This window comes from Dermacentor albipictus, chromosome 9, assembly GCF_038994185.2.
Source record: "Dermacentor albipictus isolate Rhodes 1998 colony chromosome 9, USDA_Dalb.pri_finalv2, whole genome shotgun sequence".
Lineage (NCBI taxonomy): Eukaryota > Metazoa > Arthropoda > Arachnida > Ixodida > Ixodidae > Dermacentor > Dermacentor albipictus.
Window position 1 is genome coordinate 11178631 of NC_091829.1, and position 25549 is coordinate 11204179.

At 45.7% G+C, this 25549-nt stretch overlaps 1 protein-coding gene across 3 annotated transcripts in view; it reads left to right on the forward strand.

The window, feature by feature from the left end:
* Window positions 1-7325, forward strand: part of LOC135911143 (uncharacterized) — a 147873-nt gene extending 140548 nt beyond the window's left edge. For all 3 annotated transcript variants that reach the window (XM_065443308.2, XM_065443309.1, XM_065443310.1), the window contains exons 14-16: window positions 1803-2071; window positions 2485-2607; window positions 5130-7325. In XM_065443308.2, the coding sequence (XP_065299380.1) occupies window positions 1803-2071; window positions 2485-2607; window positions 5130-5466 (729 nt within the window). In that variant the 3' untranslated portion in view covers window positions 5467-7325. The remainder of the gene's footprint in view (window positions 1-1802; window positions 2072-2484; window positions 2608-5129) is intronic.
* The last annotated feature ends 18224 nt before the right edge of the window (window positions 7326-25549 follow it).

A 25549-nucleotide genomic window follows, 5' to 3' on the forward strand; every position in this document is an offset into this window, starting at 1 on the left:
CACATCAAAAACGTGCTGGACCTGGAGGCTTGAGGTTGCCAAAGAGGCCCAGCCTGGGGCCTTTGTTGCTATGGGTCAGAAATGGTATTTCCTCCTCCCATGTTTGGCTGGATGCTACACTTTTTTCATTGTCAGCAGCAGCAATGAAAGTTTAATTTGTGCTGGATAGATAGAGAACACCTCTGCAATATAAAACACAAAAATGAAATATGCTGCCACCTTATAATTTCCATGAATCTTGGATCTTAACAGCATCTACTCTCGAAATCCAGGAGGGACAGCATTGCAAAAGAAAAATATGCGTGGACACAGCCTGAAAACTTTTCCAACAACTTTCCTGCACACAAACAGGTATTATAAAGTATGTGAAAATCACATTAAATTCATAATGCTACAATAACATCATCAGCGCTATGTGTCGCCCCACAAAATTGTGGAGCAGAGTTCAGCCTGCATTTCCTTTTCCTATCAATCAACCTTCAATCAGCGGATCACGTATCAGAGTTTAAAGGATGCTCTACTAGTCTGAAATGATGTAGTATTCCTCTTTAGTGTCCCTTAACCCTTTCAGAATCTCTTTTTCGTCATATGCGATCGCCAAGGGTCGATTTTTTTTTTTATTGCAAACTCCAGTTCTTCTGAGGGACCTATTTCGAAAAAAATTTACTGTAATTTTTCTAGGATGACCATAAAGTGAGAAAAAAATATTTTGCATTGGTATATATGTGCTGTTTATTCATGAATAATAACAATAAAAAAAGGAAATTAACTTGTTAGAATTAAAAATTCAATGCATTGTTATGCACATAGTTCAAGGCTTAGAAAATGCGCACACAAAAATATTTCGCAAGTCTAAAATGTTCCTGCTCTTACACTAATATTTACGACCATAGCGTAGTCGAACTGCGTAGGTAAGCGCACTCAAGAAAACTGTGTGGTTGTGTGCCCGTCAAAAAAGCAAAACATGTGACAAACTTCCACTAATCTTCATCGTATTGTCAACCAGAGCAATTAGTTTTCGCGAGTCTCAAACAAAAAAAAAAAGGAAACGCATGCACGGCGGCATCCTTCTTATGTGCACCCCTGTGAGCACTAAATGAGCGAGGCACAGGCGGACGCCCTTTAAGCGATTAGTAACGAGATAGCCATCAGTTTTGCGAGCACAAGGAGCCAAAGCCATCCATAGAACAAAACCCCAACCCCCGCTCGCCCACACACACGCCAATGCGCGAGCAGTAGTATATAGACGCGCCGGAGCAAACTAGCTCTAAAACAAACTGTTCCCACATAGTGGCAGCACAAGCCAGGAAAGAAAAAGTTAGGAAACTGGCGTGCTTTATAAATGTACAGATGGCGCCGTAAATATATGGCAACCACCATTTTGGTCTTGTTCACAGCGCCGTATATTTACATCATTGACCTTGAAAGGGTTAAATGGCGTCTCACCAGCCCGCATCAAAAATTTTAGTTATACACTCGAATTCGTTACGTGCCCGCAAGAGTTTAGTATAAATGGCATCCCACCGATTCTTCATTTTCATCATTTTCTTGCTTTTATGTGTCTTGTTATCACTGTTACTGACAAATTTCATTATTGATGAAGCCTTATCTTTCAATCTAGCTCCACTTCATTTTGTGTCACTTTAAGCCGTGCCTTCATTTACACATATTATTACTGGGGCATGTATGAAATGAAGCAAATTTCGTGTCATTCTGTCCAGCAGGAAATTAATTTATTACGTCATTACCATTGTGCAAGCTCTTGCAATGAAACCTTTTCCTTTTGCGTTTGCTCTGGGCAGGAGAAACTGACTTGTAATGCAGCCACCATGACAGAAGCCAGCACACAGCTAGTGCACCGATCTGTTCAAACAGAGAAGACCACAACTGAAGAGTCCTCTGCTGAAAAGGGCTGCACTTTTTGTGGCCGTCGCAAGCAAGGACTGCCTGCATCAGAAATCCCGGAGCGTGACACTGATTACACCATCTTTTTTCCTGAAAAGTCCCCTCACTTGGCGCAAAAGCTTTCGCAGAAGCCTGGCCCAAGAACAGCACCGAACTTGACTCACAGGTTGGTGCAACTCATTTTGTGCAGGAAATTGTGCAGTTTGTAGCATAAGTGCAAGGCTATCTACTTGGTTGATATTCATCATTGATGTGAGCGCAAGCACATAAAAACAATAGCATGCGACTTCCTGTGTCTTTATCATTTGCTGTTTTTTCTTTCTTTATTTTTTTTTTCTTTTGAAAAGCTGTGGTCACCTAACCATAGATCAAACATTTGAGGGGTTCAAATGTCTTTCTTTCCCCTCCATTTTACTCTCCTTTTATTCAGGGTAAGAGACCGTTTGTTGAAGGTAGGGGGAGTTGGGGGAGTAACTGCTGTTGCAGTGAATGTGGTCAGATTGCTGAAATCTGATTATTTTTCACCACATGGGAAATGTGATCATGACTGTTTCAGAACTGTCCCTTTTTTAATTTCAGAGATACTGCCCGGCAGCCCCCAAGGCCTGCCTTTGCACACAGCAAGACTTCAGATCTGCTTGTCACACCCACTGTTTCCTTCAGTGATGATCTCTCTCTGCTGCCTGGCAGGTTGGAGAGAAGGTACAAAACAATCGCAGTGTCTTAAGCATGCACGCTTTTCAACTATCTCTGGTTTCTATGCATAGTAGGAAAGAACTAGATAATCCATATTGATAGCCGTTAGGGATTCAGCTTGAGATTCTCGCTATGTAATTAAGTCAGTTACATAAAAAAAGGAAATTAGGAAAACTTGGTGAAATGTTGGAGGGAAGTAAGGTCAAACACACTTATCCTCCTTGGTACACGATACATTTGTTTTAACAGTGTCTATAGAAACATGTAGTCATTTTTGCTGCAGAGCCACCTGCAGAACGTAGACGGCAACATTGTGCACACTTCACACAAACACAAGTGTGTTATTCACGTCTATCTGTGCATGGCAAGCAGCTGCAGAACGTAGACGGCAAGATTGTGCACTCTCTACACCAACACAAGTGTGTTATTCATTAATTTATTTATTTCCTCAAAGGTCTCTTGTTGAGACATTACATTACATCTATCTTTACATGGTAAGCAGCTGTGGCTGAACAACTACAAAGAAATAAAAATAAATGTGCTTCAATGGCTTACAAGTAGTGTGCTTGCCTGGCACACCCATGGAACCACATTCAATTTGTTTATGCCTAACACTTTACTGCATTTTATTAATTTTTTTCTTTGTCACTGGTTGCAAGTGCATCCTTCAAAGCATTTAATGCTAAGGTATATGCAGTTAGCTGTGCAGACAGATAGTTCATTTGTCAAGTGCGTTTTTTTTATCGTCTGTGAAAAAGTTTGTGGCAAACCATCAGTTGTCAAGAGGCTAGGCCTAATTTTGCACCCTTAACCTGCATGTTTGTGGTCTGACATTTATTTGCTTGGAAAACTGGCTTGGCTGAGGTGAGCCATTCATATAACTACCTATTCAGTAAATCAGTGCGTTGAATATTAATACCTACCCCAGTGGCTGCATGGCAGTGGTGTTCTGCTGCTAAGGACGACATAGCTGGTTTGACTCCTGGTCGCTGCAGCCACACTCTGACGGGGGACATAATGCAAAAACACTTATTTGCAATGCCACTGTTACTTTGTAATGTTAAAACCATTCAGTGTGCCTAAATACGTAGTCCTATGTAATTGGGGTCATACCTAGCTAAATGTACGAAGCAGTGAGCTCGATCATCTTCAGTTCGTTTTTTTAATTGTCAGAGTATACTTTCTTGGTTTGATAAGTGTACTGATAGAATTTCTTGCATGATAAACAAATTCACCAGCGTGGTGAACAGCATATTAATTTTGCAGACAAAGACAATGCCATTGAGAGCACCATACCTGTACACATGTTTTCTTGAAGCATGACTTTGCAGCTCACCTTCTGTAATTGGCATCTTTTCATTAGACATATAGGATTTAAGAATTCTTAAAATAATATTTGCATTCCTTCAGGTTGTTCTAACTAGTTGGCCATAGTGAAATTGAATATGTGTAGAGCAATGTTAAAGTTGGAGAGAGGAGCCAAATTCAAAATCTGTCGCTTAAAACAAAAATGCTCCGATAGTTCCTACTTAAATATCGGGGTATCCCGCTCTCATTTGCACAGTTCAGTGGGCTGGGCAAACTATGTATTTTATTTTAATTTTCTTTTTTCTACATCTCGCACCATTATTATGTAATCATCATAATCATATCTTATTTTCTCTTAAAGGGACGCTAAAGGCAAATCTCTGAGGTGTCAATATTATCGCGAACAGGGCCTTAATAAACGAGAAACTGAGGTAAATGCGGGACATGATTAGAGACTCCACCGGCACATTCAAGCATTTCACTGATGACAAAAGCACTCCTTGGTTAAATTCTACCACTAGTACTCAACCGCTTGTTGCAGAAAACATTGTATTAGAAGATGAAATAAAATGCTACTTACACTGTTCTGTTTCACCTTTCGAAAAAAATAAGTAATTGAAATTACCCTTGACAACAACATGGGCGGTCAAAAGGTTTCGTTTGCGCCCCTATTGGCTGACACACGTTTGAATCGTGTGCATTTTGACAGCAGCAAACTGTGCATTTCTTTTTACCAGAGGCGTAAGGTTGATGTGGTAGAACTGTGTCACTAGCTCACGTTTCTTTCAATGATGTGTCCAAAGTGAAAAGTTGTTTAATATATTATCGAGAGTAGCGGGATGATCGTATTGAAAAAAAAAACATTGAAAGAAAGAAAAAAAAGCTTCCCATACCTGCCTAACACCTGTCCTCCCCCCTCCCCCCACTCAAAAAATCTTGGGGTTAACTGCAGGATATTACATATCCAGAGTCTTATGTTACATATGCATGATATAATGCGAACTACTTCAGTATGAAATCTTTAATCTTTCTCAGTGGTATTGTGTACTAACCTGGACTGCAAAATCAAAATGGTGCTCACATTGTAGAATTATGATTACTTCCTTCTCATATTTTGGATACACAATTATCAATCTATGATCATGGCTTGGCAAACCTTCGTGGTAGGAAGGCACATTGTGGCAGTGAGACAAATGTGAAGCAGGAGCTCGGTGTTGCAGGGGTGTTTCCCAGGGAGTAATGCCGACGTCCTCTGCCGGGACGTTCATCCACCCGCGGCTGCAGTACGAAGAGGAGTCGCGGGTGAGCGGTCAGCGACGTGACGAGCTGAGCTTTCAGGTGGACCGCATTGCGCACAAGTACTGCCCAGAAGGGGCTGGCCTGTCAGCATCCCCGTTGGCCAAAGGCGGAGTGCCGCTTTCGCAAGATGCGCAGGCCTATCTGCGCAACTATGGACTCGACTCCCGTAGAGCACGGGAGGACACTGCCGGAAGAGTGGACAGCATGGAGCACATACTGGACATTAGCGCTCTCAGGAGACTGCCCAAACTGCTCTGACCTCCGAGATCGGTGGTTTGTCAAAGCGACACAGGCACACATGACCAGGCATGGCTATGTGTGGGCCTCCTAGGACTCCAAAGAGTGAGAGACCTTGCAAGTTAGTTCCTTGCATCCGGTGCAATGTAAATGTCGCAGTCACAGCATGCATGCGTAGATGAGTCAGTTGTGCAACCATCTGGCACAGCAGCTTTAGTCTCACTACGCGTCTGCTACAGGAATTCGCCATGGCTCCTCAATTAAGGTGGGGTGAGACTTTGAAAATGAGTTTCATAAGTTGGCTGTACAGCAGTGGTAATAAAAGTTATGCCTATACAATTTGCAAGGAATCTTAAAGATAGACATACTTTGCATTAGAGCTCAAGATGTTAAAGATAGGCGCGGCTTGCATTAACCTCAAGATTAGTTGGAAATTTAATTTAGTATTTTTCATTTTAGTTTACTTTTTCTGTATATGTACTTTTTTCTTAGATCTACTTTTCGCAGAGTATTGCAATTTTGTACAAAAGTAGCAACCAACACTTCACAGAAGTGGAACTAAAATTATGCATGTATAACAAAAACTAGATTTGTTATGTTTTTTTTTTCTTTTTTTTACTTTTGTTAATGCATGAATATTGCCACTTATGAATGTTTTTTTTTTTAATTCCTATGCTGTAGTCTTTTGAAGTGTCAGCATTGCTATACCCTTTCTCTTTGTTTCTTCGGTCCTTTCTTTCCTGTTTCGCTTCAGATCTCAGTTTGAAATCACTTATTTGGACCCGTCGTCTGTCTATAGATGTTAGTGTTGACACACAGAGAGGTTCAGGGCTGGCTCCCAAATGTTTCAACACACTTTCTCGTGCTACATTTCAATATACAGTACCAATTGCCATAAAATTTCTGTTTTGCCATTAGTCGTCGACTTCTTCCCATTGTGAGTACATCTACAGCACAGGTGAACAGCGTCAAAGCTTCATGTGCAACCATAAACAAATGTTTGGTTCAAAACAGAAGAGCAACGTGAGCAGCCCTAGTGGCTGAAAAATGTACTGCACACAAGACAAAATTCCAAACTTCAGAGTATTGACTTTCTGCAAATATCCGAAATGAAGAGACCATGTCGAGGTACACTAGCTTTTCTTGTGAACACGTCAAAGAAAGGGGAAGAAAAAGAAAATTTTTGAAACCGCAAATACCCAAGTGTGATATATTTTCTGAAACATAAAGAAATTCTCTATCAAATAATTGCAAAATCTCGAAATCGAATTTTTTGACCAAACAAAGTCTCGCCCCGCCTTAAGACGTAGCTGACTATGGCAACAACAGCTGCTTGAAAGTCTGGAGCATTGGGCACTCGAAGAACAGATGGTTAGTGCCATTCTTCCTGTTTGCGCTGATGTGACACATTTTTGCGTTCAAGCTGTGCCTCTTGAGTTCACTTGCAAAATGCGACTCTAGCATGTGCACCACCTTTCACGGCCTTCGGCTAGTTCCAACAACGTAGATCTCTGCATCCCTAGCTGCGGTATTGGTGCTGCTTGTGTCTTCAAGTGCCTTGTTCTACTTGAGTGCTAAAGCTTTTGGAACGTTGAATTTCACTTTATCTGCATGCGGTGCTGTAGTCGCTCGGGCAAGTGTCTGCTGCACCATGCAATTCTAGCAGGCATTTAATAGTGAAGAACTTTCCCATCGCTGCTTCTAAAACTTTCGCATTCAGGTTTCCTCTTGTGTTTGCATGTTTTCTGCACATCCACAGCAATGCAGTCAATCATGTGCCAGATAGCCAGACGTTCAGTTTAGTGCCTGCATTTGAATAGATATGAAGTTAATGTATTTTGGAAAAAGGAAAATGATAATAAATAGACAATTCTGCCTTATTTTTATATATATGGACACTTTAGTAAGTATACTCAAGCCATAGCCTAAGGTGGTACGTGACTATCAAGATGTTGGGCCGTGAACACAGTAGTCAAAGCAGATGAACCCACCTGGAGAGCTCTGTTTACATTCTGACGTTTCAGCTTATGCTCTGTGGACTGTTGCAAGTAGGCACAGAAGGCAGTCCTGTACCCTTGGTGGTGCTTTCGAGCAAGTGTTCATAACAGTCCAATATTCAATATTTTTACACCCAAGATGTCATCAGACTGACACCGTGCATATTGAATAATGGTATATGCATTGTGGAAATCTCTTGGCATGATGGAATGCAACACTTCAAATGCTTTTACCCTCTCGTATAAGTCTGTTCTGCACTAAAACATAGGGGGCACCATGCTTGCTTATAGGTAGCCGAAATTCTGTCCATACTGACACTTAAGTCCATGTTATCAAGAAGATATAATGATATGTATGGGTATATAGTGAAATGGGCATGGGCAGGACATGTAAGGAGGAGGGAAGATAACCGATGGTCACTAAGGGTTACGAACTGGATTCCAAGGGAAGGGAAGCGTAGCAGGGGGCGGCAGAAAGTTAGGTGGGTGGATGAGATTAAGAAGTTTGCAGGGACGGCATGGCCACAATTAGTACATGACCGGGGTTGTTGGAGAAGTGTGGGAGAGGCTTTTGCCCTGCAGTAGGCGTAACCAGGCTGATGATGATGATGATGATGGGTTGTGCTCATTTGGCCTTAACTTTGCAGACAGCGAGTTTTCATATTTAAGTTTCACAAGTATGCTAGCACATGTGCTAACTCTCCCGAATATTTTTAGTGTTTACGGATTCAAGCTCGTTGCACAATTTCACAAATGTTTCAGATTTTACAAAAAAAATGAATTAATAAAGAAAATCGCATGTTGTTTTCACGCTCATCAAAAACTGAGTGTGAGTACAACACAGGGACAGTGATGAACACAGCAGTGCTCTCTATCTCTGCATTTGTAAGTTGAAACTCCTTACAACAGACCACGATAATCCAGAAAAAAAAAAGTGCGTTATATACAAAGCCCGTACTATCCAAAATTAGGGCTGTTCTATGTCGTGAAATGGCAGAACTTTGCGTATATCGATGTCAAACCCAAAAGTGATCGCAGAAATGATGAAAACATCAAAATTACACTAAATAAATAAATAAACGTGTTTACACAGTGATCGTACCATCACACGGTACGACATCTAGCTGTTCACTGTTTCTGGACACTGGTAGCCGACAAATGGCAGTTTCCCAGCATTACACCAGCACAGGGAAGATTAAAGGCTGGCAAATGGCGGGGACCCTCACCCGAGAGTCGTGAGTTGATGTTAAACGTTACCTTGCGTGCACCACTGCTGTTTGTCTGCATAGTACACAGAACACACAGGAAGAGGTGTTTGCTTGAGGTGTAGTGCGCCATACTTTGTAACCTTCTTAGAGGGTTGAGCGTTGTCATTTCCTCACATGGCATGTCGCATTGTGGCAGAAGTATTAAACTGGAATTGGATTATGGGGCTGTACATGCCAAAACCAGATTCGAATTATGAGGCATGCCGTAGTGGCGGACTCCGGATTAATTTTGACACCGTCTTCTTTAACGTGTCTTTAAACTTTAGTGCACGTGCGTCTTCTATTTTGCCCTCGTCGAAATGCGGCTGCCGCGTTTGGGATCAAATCCACAACCTCTAGCAATGCCATAGCCGCAAAGCTACCATGCGGGCACAGAAGTGATGATTTGATCTACCACTTCTATAGTGTCGCCTGGACCATGCAGTGCACTTCAATTAATGCGGCTCTTCTTCTGCATGCCCTGGGTAGTCTGTCTTTCACATATTTGCTTGGTGTTTATTTTTGAGAAATAGCAGCAATGTACTGTACCGTACCTTGAACTTAAGCTTATCCTGTTTCCCTGCAAGTAGTGGGGTTTCCTTGCCTTCTCACGTCACCTCGCCCCTCTCTTGTATGGGAACTGCCTCTTTTCCTCTCACTCCTTCGCCTGTTCTTCTCTCTACAGTTCTATCTGCATCCTCTCTGGCCTCGCACGTTAGTAGAAAGGAAAGCACCACAGTTTCTGCAATGCTTCTGAGGGGAGTCACAGATAATTACAGCTGTCAAGCGGCTAATGTGGCGGGGCCAGGGAGCTCCAGAAGGCATTGTGCACGTTCGACGCAGTGGGGTAAAAACGGGTTTCTCCCCGTCGCGCTTTTTGCACCACCCCTAAAGCGGTGTGCACCACAGCAGCAGCAGCAGCAGCATGTTATTTTAAAGCTTCGCTTTAAAAATAATGTGACTTTGCTGACGTTTCGGCCGGGGTCCAGCCTTCATCAAGAGTACGACTACAAGCTCATAGAGCTTCTTCTTCGTGGTTTGGGTGAGGGAAAGTGCACTTATTCTGTAGCCAATATAGGAGCATGGTGCAGCGTATTGGCGATGGGGGCGGGGGATGAAATGTGAGGGGATAAAGGGGAAAGGGAGAGTAGATGTCAGGCAGCATACGACAGCATCATCTAGGGGTGATGGCCGGCGAGCGAGGCAGAGGCCCAAGGGAGGCTGATGTCTAGTGGCGATCTAGGAGCCTGTTTGTATACACATATTCAAGCAGGCTTCGTTAGAAGGCACTTGCAGTGTGACCTCCACTGACCCCTGAGTTGAACAAAGCTGCGTTCCATTGCCCTCTTTGCATGAGTGATACATATCAGATTATACACAACAGATGATATATATCGTAGGGCACGTTTATGAAATGACATCTATATTTCCACATTTCTTAGAAATTCTTGTCCCTTTGCTGCAATGTTCATACTTCATACTTATCAGTTCACCTTGTAAAATAATTTTTCACTTATATTTTATTCTTCACACACGCATAGACTTTGTATAAAGAACAGCTTGCCCACAGGCACAAATGATGCCACTTGTGCAAAGAGGGCAATGGAACCCAGCTTCCTTCAACTCGAGGGGGGGGGGGCGCAATGGAGGTCACACTGAAGATTGAGGGGCTTTAGGTCACACTACAGGTGCCTTCTAACCGAGTGGGGTATTGACCATCTTCAAGGTCGCAGCAGCTGCAAGCCCTGTCAAACTTGTCAGCCCTCTCTACATTACTCTAGCTACATCTGTCATCTTTCCTTGTGGACACCACTGAATGTGCACCTGTTGACGTGTGGGTCATTCACAAACTGCCTACCCATTTTTCCTTCCTTGAAGTTCTTTTTTCATTTTTTTTCATGCAAGTTTGCATTCACGGTTGTTTTCGTTTACTTTGACGTGAATCAGTGCACGTGCTGGTATTCTTGACACCACTACATTTTTTTTTTGTACACGCGCAAGATCGTAAAGTTCATATTCATGTTTTTGTTTCCTCTCGCTCGCTCTCTCTTCTTACTAAGAAAATGTATAAATTGAGCTCTCTGAGCTTGCAGTCGCACTCTTGATGACGGCCGGACCCCGGCCGAAACGTCAGCAAAGTCATGTTATTAAAGTGAAGCTTTCTTTGCCTCTTCCTTCAACTTTCCCACTGCTGCTGTGGCTGCTGCGCTCGCACGCACCGCGTCGGGGGGTGATTCCAGCTACGCAAGCGGCGCCACGCTGCCCTCCTCCGAAGCAGTCACCCGGTGATGGAAATCTGCGACGCACTTCGGCGGTTCGGTCTGGCGGTAGTCATGGAGGCGCCGATGAGGAAGAAAGGGAATAGTAATCGCATGTTCAGCCTGCCGAAACCTTGCCGTAGCGACTGTTCACTGCTAAGGTATCCTTAAAATGTACTTCAAGACAGGCGTAACGACCTGGGGCACTGGAACCAGTTAAGGCGCTCGTACTACGTTTGCATGACACAATCGCGTACAGAGGTGATCGAGCCGACCTCTGCGCAAGAAAGAAACAAATTTTAAGGGAGGTACCGAGTTACGAAGAAACAACTAGAAACGCAAATGGGAAAAACGTGAAACCCGTTCAGGCACAAGTACTTTGTCCTTAGTCGAACAGCTACGCTAGATTTTAGTTCATTTCCTCCGCCGTACGCTGCTCGAAGCTCTAGACGAGCGCGATCACCCCTGTGCGTTAAGAGTTTCGTAAATTGTATTTTACAGCCGTTTTTTTAGTTTACATTTCGAAACGCAAAAGCTTGTTTCTTACCGCAAAGGATTAATTTGTTGAGAACAAGAGCGCGTGAACAACAACTAACGTCTGTTACCGGAATGAGCTTGCGTTTACCAAGTGTTTCCGAAAACACAAATAAATGGTTTCATGTCCGTGAGCATTTTCAACGCTAGTAACGACATACTGACCTTTGCAGAGCACAGTACCGCGGTTAACGCAGTAATTCGTCTGCAGGCAGAGCGATGCGACGCTGTTAGATACGGACCCTTTTCCTGGCATCACTCGAGTTCGCCAGACCACATACAATCGCCGTCGCACCCAATTAGGGTGCGCAGAAGCGCGTCTAACACGTTCCCGGACCTGTCAGACAAGTTGGCGACCCACACCTGAGGCGCCGCACGTGGAGCTATTGTCCCACTGCTTGACTTTTCCCGAAAGTGCAACGGGAGCCTGGCACGGTTCCAGGTAATCTGGGTCCTGAGCGAAGTTGTTTTGCAGCTTTGAAAGTTCGCTCGAAAACAAACCGTCTACCCCCCCCACACACACACACTTCCGCTGAGCGCTTGCAAACCCGGAGGCAACGCCATGGCAAGCACCCCTCGGACAATGGAGCCCTTGGAGCGACCCTCCTGAGCCGATTGTAACGGCACTTGCACGCTAGGAGGCAACACCGATGGCAAGTCATCCCTCCGGCAGTGGAGACCCCGAGACACCGAAGGGCTTAAAAGCCAGAGACATGGAGCAGAGAAAGCGTTCCTTCATTCTTTCATCTCTTTCGCGCTTCTTGTCACGGGCCGCAGCGTCCGAGTTGCTGCCGGCCATCAGTGACTTTATGACTTTTGATTACTTTGTCTTATTACTGTAAATAATGTAAACAAACCTCCAGTTTCATCTTAAAATCCTCTTCAACGTCGGCCAACTACCGCACTCAACGGCAAGATCTAATAACTGGTGGACAGCGGTGGCATTGTCCTCCAGATCCAATAACGCTGACCTCGGTGTGTCTAATGGAATAGTAACATGTTGGGCTAGTCGGTCTGACATGATTTTTGCAAAGGGGAGCGCAGAATCGTTGCGGAAGGAGGAGACGTAGACGGGAAAGACGCTCACCTGCGACTAAGTATATCTTCAAAGACAAAACGATTTCACACAACATAAAAGGGATCGGGAAAAAGCACGGCTCCCCCGCGTGGGCTTCTCCCGGGCGGACCGCTCTTTCCTGCTTCGCCTGCGCGTCGGCTGCTACAGGACGGCTGCTAGAACACACAGGCTGCAGGGAATTGGCGACCACGCGTGCAGCAACTGCGCCGATTTGGAGACGCTCGACCACTTGCTACTTCGCTGCCCTGCCTTCGATGTGGAGCGCACGGACTTGTGTACAGTCTATCGGCGACTGGGACTGATGGCGTTTTTCACTGGTCGATTCGGAGCAGGATTTTTTGCTCCGCGGCAACGAATCCGAATTTCACTGGTCGATCTGGAGCGGGTTCGCGCGTTCCACTGGTCGTTTCGGATCAACTCGCTCCGCGCCGGATCGCTCTCACTTGCTCCGCCGCCGAGACGCGGATTCGGGCGGAAATAGAACGCGTCACATGGCGTCACTTCCGTCTTCAAGCGAAATCGGTACTCGGTCGGTACGTACAACATTGTGTTGGGCATAGTTTGCGGAACCGGTTTGTGTCACGTGCACGCAGACTTCCTGTGTGATCACGCAGACTTCCTGTGTGATCTCCCGCAGAGCGTTCGTGCGCTCCACTGGCAGACTCGGATTGGTGGAAGCCGAGCGCTCGCTCGAGGATTCAGGCGGCTGCTCCAGATCGACCAGTGAAAAACGCCATGACTTACGATACGGCGACCGCGCTGCTATTCCCTGCAGCCCACTCGTCCATCGTGAAGCACGCTCTTTCGGCACTGCTAGACTACTGCAGTGCGACGCACTTGAGAGCGCGGCTCTGAGCCCCGCACTCACATTTTTTTTCCCCTTGCCACGTTCGTCCTGTCTTTCTCTCCATCTTTTTCTACCCATTCCCCCTTCCCCGTGCAGTGCTGTTGAGGTGTCCTCCTGTGAGAGACAGTTACGGCGCTGCACTCATCTCTTCCGTTTCCTTTCCTAAAATCACTTCACACACAAAAAGCACGGCGTTGACCTCGTCTTCACAGCTTCTCTCAAGCTTTCTCGGTTGGGCGCCCTTGCAAAACGGCCTCAAGAACAAGACCTGTGGAAAGAAACACACGAAACCGCTCGCCTCATGTGCTACCGAAGTGGAAGATACCACTCGACTGCGGGATAGTTTACATTGGGCAAATGGGCGCTGTCTTAATGATAGGCTAAGGTAGCATTCCTCATCTTTAAAGGCGCTGAGCAACTCCGCGCACATTCCTGCGCACTGCAGGGATTGTGGCAGTAAACCCCCTTTTCGATAAAACCGAGATTAAAAGCAGATCCAAAGGCAGACTCGAAAGGGAAATCCTCGAGGCAGGTCAGATTCACGTACATGCTAACCTCTGTATTGGTGCCCCGTCAGTGCATCTGATGGATAAAGAATTTACGTTCCTAGCCCTTGGCTGAAGTTGCTACGCCACCTCCTCTGTCACTCTTCCCCCGAAAGTTCTTTTGGAATTACTTCTGTCAGGCCACTTACACGTGCCGTTGTTGCTATCACCTGCACTACAGTTGTCATTATTGATGTAGTGATGCATGCCCCGTTGTTAGGCGAATTTTATATATATATAAAATTTAACATTTTTTTTTGCAATTCTCTATGAACGCGCATGAGCAATAACGTTCCTGGTGCTTTGTCTCTGAATGTATACTTACTTGCGAGTGAGCGTCTTTCCTATCCACGTCTCCTTTTACTGCAACGCTTCTGCGCCCCCTTTGCAAAAATTGTCTCTAATGGACTTGATGCCGCAGCATATGATGTGACTGGCGTCGAACGTAGCTTCGCCTTCATTAACACACCTATGCGTCTCTTTAGCAAGAGAGAAGGTGTGGTTTGCAGGGAAACTAGATGGCCTGACGTGCTTTGCTGCTGGAGATGCACACGCTTGCGAGATCGACTTATCACCGTCTCGGCAGCCATTCTGACCGATATGAGTCAGAGGAAAGGCTACGGGAGAAACTCGTTTTCACCCCACCGCATCGAATATCCCCAGTGCCCTCTGGAGCTCCCTGGCCGTCGCCACATTAGCTGCTTGACAGCTGTAATTATCCGCGACTCCCCTCAGAAGCATTGGAGAAACTGCTGCGCTTCCCTTTCTACGAACGTGCGAGGCCAGAGGGGATGCAGATAGAACTGTAGAGAGGAGGAGAGAGAGAAGAGACAGTTCCCCCATACAAGGGAGGTGGGGAGGGGGGGAGGTGAAGTGAGAAGGCAAGGAAAACACTATTGTACGACAGCGGTTGCGGGGAAACAGGATGAGCCTATATATAAGTTCAAAGTACGGTACAGTGCGTTATAAGTTAAGCACCATGCAAATATGTCAAACGGGCACACAGGGCGTCCAGAAGCAGAGCCGCATTTAGCCCCGAAAACGAACACGAGCGGCGCTGCGAGCGCCGCTCGCGTGACGTCAGGGCACGGACTCGCGCCTGTCGTCTGCTACAGTTCGGGCGTTGTCCGGGCGCTTTCGGCGGTGTTTTCGTTTGTTCGCCCTCGTTCTCTCTGCTTGTATACTTATGGTGGTCGTCTCAAATATATTTTTACGACGTCTTCCTTTGCGAACATTTATTCAAAGAGCTAATTTCTTAGACAACAATGCAGCTCTCGAAGGCAACGCTACAGTGCCAGCCGAAGCGACGCAGACCAGCCCATTGCGGGTTTTTCATACGCGGATAGACAATCGCAAGAGCATAGCCTATAGGAATCCAGTTATGATACCATACCTGCCGCGGTGCAACAAGTATGTCACAAAGCTGGCTATATATGACTTCTACAGCAGTTACGTTGATTTTATTCCGCTAAAACAGGTTTGCTCACGACGAGTAGTTCATGGTATAATATCGAATTTTTGCATTTCCTCACAGAAACGCTCGGCAGTAGCACGGGGACTTAACTAATACTGGAGCTTAGATTCTACGCGCCTCACTTGCTTCTTTAACTGCTTGTCAACATTAGGCGGTTCTTCATGTGTTCATTTTTTTTTAAGCGGCGGAAACTTGAAGTAAAGTTAATGAAGGCTTACAGCTATTTACAGAGTACAAATAGGAATGTACCAATATATATTCCCTTTTCCGTGCTACACGTTCAACTCACCTCTTTAGAGCGCGTTTGTTAATGATTAATAATGTATGTTATGTTCCTCTTTTTTTGTCTATGTTACCTAGTGTATATCATTTATTTATTTCAATGCCGCAGTGTGTTTTGCATTGTTATTGTGGAAATATTTCACTGTTCTTTCATATATTGTATAACTGCAATGTTTTATGGCCACTATATAAATGTAATTTATATGGCGCTTGATGTGTTCAGCCGTATTGTACCTAAGGGGGTGAGGTTACCTCAAGCCGCGTCTGTGCGACTTTTTTCCCTCATCCACCTCCACTTACCACTCCTCTGTACATGTGTGTGTGTAAATGGAAATTATGAAATCAAATCAAACTCACTTGAGAAATTTACTGGTGCTTGCTGCTTGAGGAATATACATGACGAATCTGTTTGGCGAACTGACACAGGCTGCTCGGCCCAATTTTTTTAGTGAAGTATGCCTGCTGGACCGCATCGCTGCAGCCAGAAAGAAGTCGAAGCGTCAATGATTAGTAGTATGGGACATATTGAAGATATCGAAATTCCCCCGGTGGAGGGTCAGAAATCAAGTGAAAGTATATGCAAGGCTTGTAGTGCTTTCTTTATGAATGTTTGCGATTGGATTGGAGCAAACTTAATTTGCCTGCAAGGTTCTCTTTTATGTACCGACGAAGCGAATAGTTATCCGTTTGTATAATTGAATAACGCTGGATCGACACATGGTGAGACAGAAGGTGCTTGAATTTTCCTTTTGTATACAGGAAATCTAAGCTGTGGTGTGGTAGCTCGAGAATACTTTAGCCATTCCAGTTGGCGCTGTAAAAAACATGCTTTATGGTTTTAATTCGAAGTTGTAGTGAACTGATGGGTTTCGCGAACATAGCGTGCCTCGCCATACGGACAGTCGATTGCTACCGTTACGTGATCAGGGGTGTGCCATATTGTCGATTAAGGCTACTGAGGGCCACTATGAAACATTTCATCACTTTCAATTGAGTGGCTCACGATCTTAACAAACGAAACTTTTCTCTCAGGTGATTGCTACTATGGTGTTTGTGAATTAACTATGTAAATACTCTACATGACGCGCCGTCGTGTTAGCAGCCATGAGCAATTCGTTTTTTTGGAGGCCTGTTTCAGAGGGGGATGAAAGTAGCAGCAAACTTTTTCATAAGAAATGCGCGCCTAACTATTTTTTTACGCATTAATGAATGGCCATATTTCAATAGAACAACACACCAGAGTAATAGGAATCATGATGAGAGCTTCGCTGGGCAGTGTCTTTCTAAAATCAGATAACATGTTGACGCCAATTACCAAATTTTTCTTCCACGTAAAATGCAATGCCTCTCATAGCTAAATATTAAAGGAATGTTAAATGTTTAGCGAAGCATCATACACAACTTCGCGCGTTGAATTTGCAGATATTCTTTTTTTAGTCAAAATGTACCGATAGACACGGCGCATATATGCATTGCAAAACCTAGTAGACCCCTTTAACGCTACTTAGCTTGCGATATCCAAGCCGCAAAGTTTCTCGACTCACACGCTTTTGAAGAAGAAACTGTGGTTAAGGTATGGCAGCTGAAAGAAGCCGACGTATTCTTCAATACGTACGGCTCGAGCCAGGCACGTACCCAGGGGGGGGCCCGGGGGGGCCCGGGCCCCCCCCGAAATCAAGTGGCATACCCCCCCCCCCCCCTCCTCACCCACGCCACCACTCCTCACACATTCCTAAAGCGCCGCCAGATCATTGTTGAGACTTCGCAGCTGTTCATCGGTCAGCATTATACTGCCTCTTTCACTCCTTTTACATGGCGATAGTTATCGGCATCGCTTGTTATGTGAAGGACAGTTTTCTCGTAGATTCCGCACCCGCGCGATTAACTCGAGAAGCGTTCAGTTGTCACCATTTATTCAACCGTCACGCGCATAGCTGTTGCTTTTGTTAGTTCAACCTTCTTTTTTTAGGCTGATCCTGGGACCAGGAGAGGGATGCGGCTGTTACTCAGCTGGTCTGTACTCTCATGGAACGAGTTGCGGCCGGAGAAAACGCCAATTGCGTTTAACTTATCCCTTTGCTTCATTGTTTCCTTGAGTTACGGCTCGCCGCGAGGCTGGCAGATGCCCGGAACCATATACACGTGATATGGGTTAGATAAGGTGAGAAATAAAATAATGTGAAAGAGCGTCCATCATGAAACCCTGCAATAACCCTTAAACCCATAAGCAAGATGACTGTCGCCCGTTACCTCGTCTGTTTTTCCCTAACTGTATAGCACTTTTCGTGCAAAATTGGCAACTGGAAACAAAAATCGCAAGGAGTTGAGAAATTAAGCGATCTACTAAGGGAGAGAGCCAAGGCAACAACCAAACTGCAAGCAAAAGCGACGAATAAAAAAGTTAACCGTTGTTTATGAGAATATTTATGGATCAACATCTTTTTATTTAAAAAGGAAGTAGAGAAAACGCCGCCGGAAGTGGAGAACAATTACTTGTTTTGAATGGCGCTTCTACAGTTATCGGTCGAACCACCTTACGTAGCCACTTCTCTGCTGTGCTTATGTGGGTGTTTTTCTAACCTTTCGCTGTGAGCGCAGTACGTCTAGAATCGCAGAGTCCTGCGCTCTACGCGGTTGTAAGGGATTGGCGGCCGCACAGCGTTACGCAATTCGCGGAACTGTCAAAACTGATCAACAAGGCGAAAATAACTGATATTCGAAACTATAACATGAGAAAGACTGAAGAAGCCGTAAAAAATGGACGCAGCCTGAAATCAGTAAAAAAGAAACCTGGCATATAGGACAAGCCATGATGTATGCACTAAAAGATAAGAAGGATAATATCACCAGCAATCTCGAAGATATAGTAAAAGCAGCGGAAAATTCTAAGCTGACCTGTATACAGTACCCAGAGGAGTCACGATACTTCACTTAGAAACAGTAATGAACAGGATACAGAAACTCTCCTATAACTAGCGATGAGGTCAGAAGGACATGAAACGATGAAGAGTGGGAGGATAAGGTGGAATAACAGTCGATTTAATCAAAGATGGAGGAGACATAATGCTTGGAAAACTGGCGGCTCTTTATACGAAGTGTTTATCGACTGCAAGGGTCCCAGGAAACTGGAAGAATGCAGACATTATACTAATCCACACACAAAAAAAGGAGCCGTTAAAGAATTGAACAATTATGGGGCCATTAGCTTGCTCCCAGTATTATATAAAATATTCACCAAAATAATCTCCAACAGAATAAGGTTAACACTGGATTTTGTCAACCAAGGGGAACAGGCTGGCTTCAGGAAGAGATACCTTACAAGGGATCACATCCATGTTATCAACCAGGTTATCGCGAAATCTGCAGAGTACAATAAGCCTCTCTATGTGGCTTATATATATTACGAAAAGGCATTTGATTCAGCAGAGATACCAGCAATCGTAGAGGCACTACGTAATCAAGGAGTACAGAACGCTTACGTAAAAAGCTTGGAAAACATTGCTACATGCGTGAGGTATTTGTTTGTTTGAACGGGGCGTGTAGGCGCTATCACTCCAGAAAAGAGGGGGCAGAACGAACTGGGCTCGTGCTGTGAATCTAACCGGTCAGCGCTGCAACCGTTGTTGTATATATAATCTGTAAATAGTTTCTCGTCTTACTGACTCGTCTTTCGCGTTAGAATATCTACGAGGTTCTACAGCTACCTTAATTCTACACAAGAAAAGCAGGGAGATACCTATAGAGAAAGGGGTCAGACAGGGAGACACAATTTCTCCAAAGCTATTTTCTGCGTGCTTAGAAGAATTCAAGCTATTAAACTGGGAAGGCTTAGGAGTAAAGATCGACGGCAAATATCTCGGCAACCTTCGGTTTGCCGATGACATTGTTCTATTCAACAACAATGCAGACGAGTTACAACAAATGATTGGAGACCTTAACAGAGAGAGTTTAAGAGTGGGGTTGAATATTCTTATGCAGATGAAGATAATGATAAATAGCCGGGCAAAGGAACAAGAGATCAGGATGGCCAGTCGGCCGCTAGAGACTGTGGAGGAGTACGTTTACCTAGAACACTGATCCCGAGAAGGAAATTCACAGAAGAATAAAAATAGGTTGGATCGCATACGGCAGACATTGCCAGCTCCTGACTGGAAGCTTACCATTATTACTGAAAAGTAAGGTGTGCAATCAGTGCATTTTGCCAGTGCAATATGTCCAGTGCCAATGCATTTGCCAGTGCATTTCCCAATGCATTTTGCCAGTGCATATGGGACAGAGACTTGAGGGCAAGTTAAGGACCACGCAAATAGCGATCGAACGAAGATTGCTAGGCATAACGTTAAGAGAGAAAGAGAGTGGTTTGTATCAAAGAGCGAACCGGTATAGACGATATTCTAATTGACATCAAGAGGAAAATATGTAGCTGGGCAGGTCATGTAATGCACCAGTTAGATAACCGTTGGACCATTAGGGTTACAGAATGGGTACCAAGAGAAGGGAAACGCAATCGAGGATGACAAAACACTAGGTGGAACGATGAAATTAGGAAATTCGCGGGCTCTAGTTGGAATCGGTTGGCGCAGGACAGGGGTAATTGGAGATCGCAGGGAGAGGCCTTCGTCCTGCAGTGGACATAAAACAGGCTGATGATGATGGTGGTGGTGGTGGTGGTGGTGGTGATGATGATGATGACAATGATGATGATGATGATGATGATGATGATGATGGAGGTGGTGGGCCCCCCCCGAAAAAAAATCCTGGGTACGTGCCTGGCTCGAGCCACCCATACCCCAAGTATACACGAAGGGAACGAGCGCGCGCGGCAGCCGAGCGAGCCGGAGCGAGCGGCGTCCTGGCCGTGACGTCACTCGCGAGAGGGCGCCACTCCTAATTCTCGGGGCTATTTGTTAAAGCGCACTACAGGGTTCAGGGGACACTACGGAAGTGGTCGACCGTCAAATCAACGCTTCTGTGCGCGCCACGTTAGCTTTGCGGCTGTGGCATTGCTAGAGGTCGTGGATTTGACCCCAATCGCGGCAGCCGCATTTCGACGGAGGGCGAAATAGAAAACGCACGTGCACTTAAATTTTGGGACACGTTAAAGAACATCACGGTGTCAAAATTAATCTGGAGTCCGCCACTACGGCGTTCCTCATAATCTGAATGTGGTTTTGGCACGCACAGTCCCATAATACAATTCATTTAAGTTTAATACTTCTGCCACAATGCGATGTGCCATGTGAGGCAATGACAACGATCAACCCTCTCAGAGGTTATAAAATATGGCGCACAACAACGTCTTAAGCAAACACCTCTCCCTCTGTGTTCTGTGTACTACGCAGACAAACAGCAGTGGTACACGCAAGGTAATGTTTAACATCAACTCACCACTCTCGTGTTAGCCGAAACATTGAAAAAAATAAGCTTTAGCCGTCAGCATCACCGCCAATTATCATCGATCAAAGCATCCAGCACAGAAAGCTTCGCTTACATCGATTCCCACAGTGCGTGGGATTTGCATATATTTCTTTTCCTACGTGTTTCTATTCCTTGAACTGTGTGCGTGCGCGTGTGCGTGCGTGCGTGCGTGCGCGCGCGCGCGCGTGTGTGTGTGTGTGTGTGTGTGTGTGTGTGTGTGTGTGTGTGTGTGTGTGTGTGTGTGTGTGTGTGTGTGTGTGTGTGTGTGTGTGTGTGTGTGTGGTTATACGAAACGAAAAATGTGAACAATGCTTTGCCAACGCTTCGGTAATTGTTGGTTGCATTTCTGCAGTTCATAGCATACATGTACACACCTGATAACTACGAAATTCTTCCCAATTGCACGAGATTGGTTCAAATCGTGTGTACGCTCTTTGTAGCAGGGTTATATGTGGCGCTGATGCGCGAATTTGTGCTGGGTTCAAAACACAAGAGCCAGTTCGACGATCAACAGTATCAGTATAGCTAACGTTCCAGTTGCCCAGTTTACTTTCTCATTTCTCCAAGGTAATGTCCTTTAGCAGCGTTGAGGACCTACAAGTGAGCAAAAAGCGGTGCTGATTGCCCTTCATTTGATCGATGCATCGGCCGGCGGTTCGACAAGCCAGCTGCAGACGAAGCGGTGTGCGCTTTTGCGAGACGCTGCAGTGCCTTAAGGCGACGTCTCCGCCAAGACTCGCGAAACGGCGTTTTGCAAAACGATGCTGTTGTTTCCCACTGATATCATGACGCGCAAGAGCATAAAAGTAAGTCCGTTACCCCCATCTTATGGCGCAGCAACTAGTCAGCCTTAGTGTATAACGTCCCACACTTGGTTCACGCGTGAAGGTGCGAGGAAGAGTGGAAGCCAACGCTGCTTGGGTTACGTAAGACTTGCGTGCCCTCATTGCGACGCCATTTGCAATATCATTCGTGCTTTCGAAAAAGAGTGGTCGTCTTCGGTACACCCCATTGCACAATAGAACCTCGATTGACCATCGACGTCTACATATACAGTCGAACGCCTCTAGGAAAATCTAGGAAATTTATATATTTCGTGGGCATTGTGAACGCCTTTATAGCGCAGACCACTGCAACGAATTTGCCTGTACAACGAAGGAGTCTGGGCGTCCTCGAAGGCAGCTTTTTTTGTTTTGCAACGAACGCACGTTGTTGTGACTTCGGCGTGGAGGACGAAAGACCAACTCTTTCCGCAGACGAAGAAGAAACGAAAAACTATATACTATCTATAAGCTAACTATAAACTATACCATATTTACAGATAGTGGATGATAGCGTACAGGTAGCAGTAAAGAGCGCGTCAGACTGACTGGGCGGCTGGAAGCGACTCTCTCTTCTCACAATGGGCCGGTTCTCCTTAAATCCCTTCGGCGACTCCTCGTTGGCAGGAACTAGGCGGGGCAGGGTGATGACGTCGCCCGCGTCGAATTCTTGATTCGTCGCGGAGATGGCTGGGCGCTTCTTGAAGTCGCCTCCCGTATCGAATTCTTGATTCGTCGCGGAGATGGCTGGGCGCTTCTTGAAGTCGCCTCCCGTATCGAATTCTTGATTCGTCGCGGAGATGGCTGGGCGCTTCTTGAAGTCGCCTCCCGTGTCGAATTCTTGATTCGTCGCAGAGATGGCTGGGCGCTTCATGAAGTCGCCTCCCGTGTCTAATTATTGATTCGTCTCGGAGAAGTGGGAGCTCCTGTCGCCTCGTGATAGCCACGTGGTGCATGTAGTATGGCAGCTCCCGTATCCCTCGTGGTTTCCACGTGGTGCTCGTGGTATGGGACAACAGCATGCACTAGGATACACTCCAACATAAATGGAGCGCATAGAGGCGCCGACTGACAGGAAACAACCCGCGAGAGCTCCTCGTCTTCACAGCTATGCTCTACACCCCAGACGCAAAGAAAGAACCGAAATTGCTCAGCTCGTGCACCGTTTTTTGCAACACAGCAGCGGGTGTCGGAGCCAACGATGACGTGTCACATCTTCGGAACCACCAAGATCGGGAAGGAGGCAAAGGTCGACAAAAGCAGGAGTGATAAAGAGCCACGAAGACAGACAAAAAATTTGATAAGGGGGGCAAAGGCGCCACTCGATGCTGTGGAGCTGTGCCTTAAAAAATATTTCATTTAAATACTGGGGTTTCACGTGCCAGAACCACGATGTGAATATGAGGCACCCGTGTAGCGCGAAACTCTAGATAAATTTCGACCACCTGTGGTCCGTTAACTTGCACCCAATGCACGGTACACGGGTGGGTTGCAGCAGTCCCTTGCGTGCCGGAACGTGCCGTGAACCTCAATGCCATAAGATCGGCTGCACTTTCACGTTCCTTCGGGCGAAGTTTTCAGGAGACAATTAGACATTGTTTGCACCAACCAGCTGTTGAATTTATATCTTGATGCACGTGCTTGGCCTGCCGTTTTCGCGAGCGGTACGGTGCGTGATTTTCACGACGAAATGACATGTCTATAATGACAGCGTTTGGAGGTACCAACTTCGTTATATAAAAGCCGTGAAGAAAGGAAACCAAGTCGTCCGATTTTTGTTATTTGCAAATTTGCTTTCCTTTGCCTCATTATCAGTGTCGGCTTCATATGTGGTCGTTATAAAGGCGTTTGATTATCTCACCTAGTATTCCCTGCATTTCCCGCTGACATTTCTGTCTGCGCTAATGTTATGCGCGGTGAAAGTCGTGGACCTTTTCATTCCTGGCGGCGTGTAACTTCGGCTTTACTCTTGGTGCATGTTCCCGCGGTCTCATCTGTGTGCTATCCTGACTCCACCCGATGAGCACTCGTATGACACGCTACTCCCAAATGGGCCCCCGTGAACAGGACTTGCTGTTGACTATGTCTGCTTTGGAAAGGCGACAGCCGCGACACTTTAGCGACTGATAGGAATGTCTACTGTGGGCTCGCAGGCCTCCAGGCGGAACCCTAATCTCGAGTGTCCAGCGATATTCTTCGCCACGATCTTGTCTTGGACCGAGTGCACTGACCTCGGCAACTCGGCCCCCCGAGAAAAGCTGTCCGGCCGAGATGGTGACTGCTGGCACGAGAAAGAACTTGACGCAATGTATTTTAGGCATGTTTTCAATGCAGTGCTTTTCGCAACTGCAACTTACTGATCAACCGCCTTCCAACGTTACTTCGATCCTCATTCCGTAAAGACAAAAACAATTAACGAATTGATATATAGCATGTATTCAGGCAACCAGATTGAACGAAACGAGATGTTCATCATGGCCAAAACTTAACCAACATAACCAAAAGCGAGTTAAAAATTAAAGAGCGGCACGGAACCCATATCGCGTTCTCGGAGACGGCATACCTGTCCGTGTCTTGACCGCGCGGGTTGTTTGTTGAAGAGAGAAAGGTGGAGTAAAATTGGAACCTCCGGAAATTGTTGGTCATAAGCACACGGAAATCCAGGGAAAGTTTGTAGACTCTTTTTTTTTTTAGGTGACACGCTTTAAAACAAAACAATAAGGGCAGTGGCAGAACCACGACGAGACAAGAGCAAATCGAACAAAATGAGTTACGTGATTGTCCGTGGCGTGCATTCCATTATCGCCCCACCGGATAAAAAACTAGGTAGTCGTACTGATTAATATGTCTTGCCAAGGAGGCTATTCATAAACTATATAGAGCTGGCAAAACACTTCCGAACGAGTCACACTGCAGCTCGTCTACACACCTGCTCCAAGCGCTTTCGGTCGTGGTCGTCGTGCTCGCAGGCTTGCCACTTTCCTCCTTGCCATAGTTGATAGTCGCGGATGATAAAAACACGTCTTTTCACCGGCCGAACGCGCCGTATCGTATGCTTGCTTTAAATAGCCTTCAGAGCAACTTCTGTGTTGTTCTCTAGCGCATTTGAAGCCATATATTGGTACCGACGCCGTCTGAATAGGCGCAGCTTCAGGTTAAACGTCACGTCGCTGAAGTCTCCGTGTTCATTTGCTTCAGGGAACGGAACTCCAAGTATGACGATGTCTGGAAACTACTCGTCGGCGTTATTATTACCGCATTATTTCGCAGGAACGCCTTCTGTTCGGCCTCAGAATGAGTTGTTCCTTTCAGGGAGTGCACCTTTTGAAGCATTCGAAATCAGTTTTGCCGAAGCATGCATGCAAGATGGAGGAAAAAAATTATGAAAGGGCAAATTTGACATCCACCTGACATTAGCCAAAGCCACAAAGGAAGCCGAAGTGAATTTATTCGAAAACAAAGCTTCGCAATTGAAGGAAAATTTGTCCTGGTCAGATGATCGAATCCGGGACCGACGCCTTACCGTGATGGTCTTCAGCTGCGAAGCTATATTTTCTGAGAAACGCGTAAGGGGCTTCCTTTGTAGCTTCGGCTATATACCGT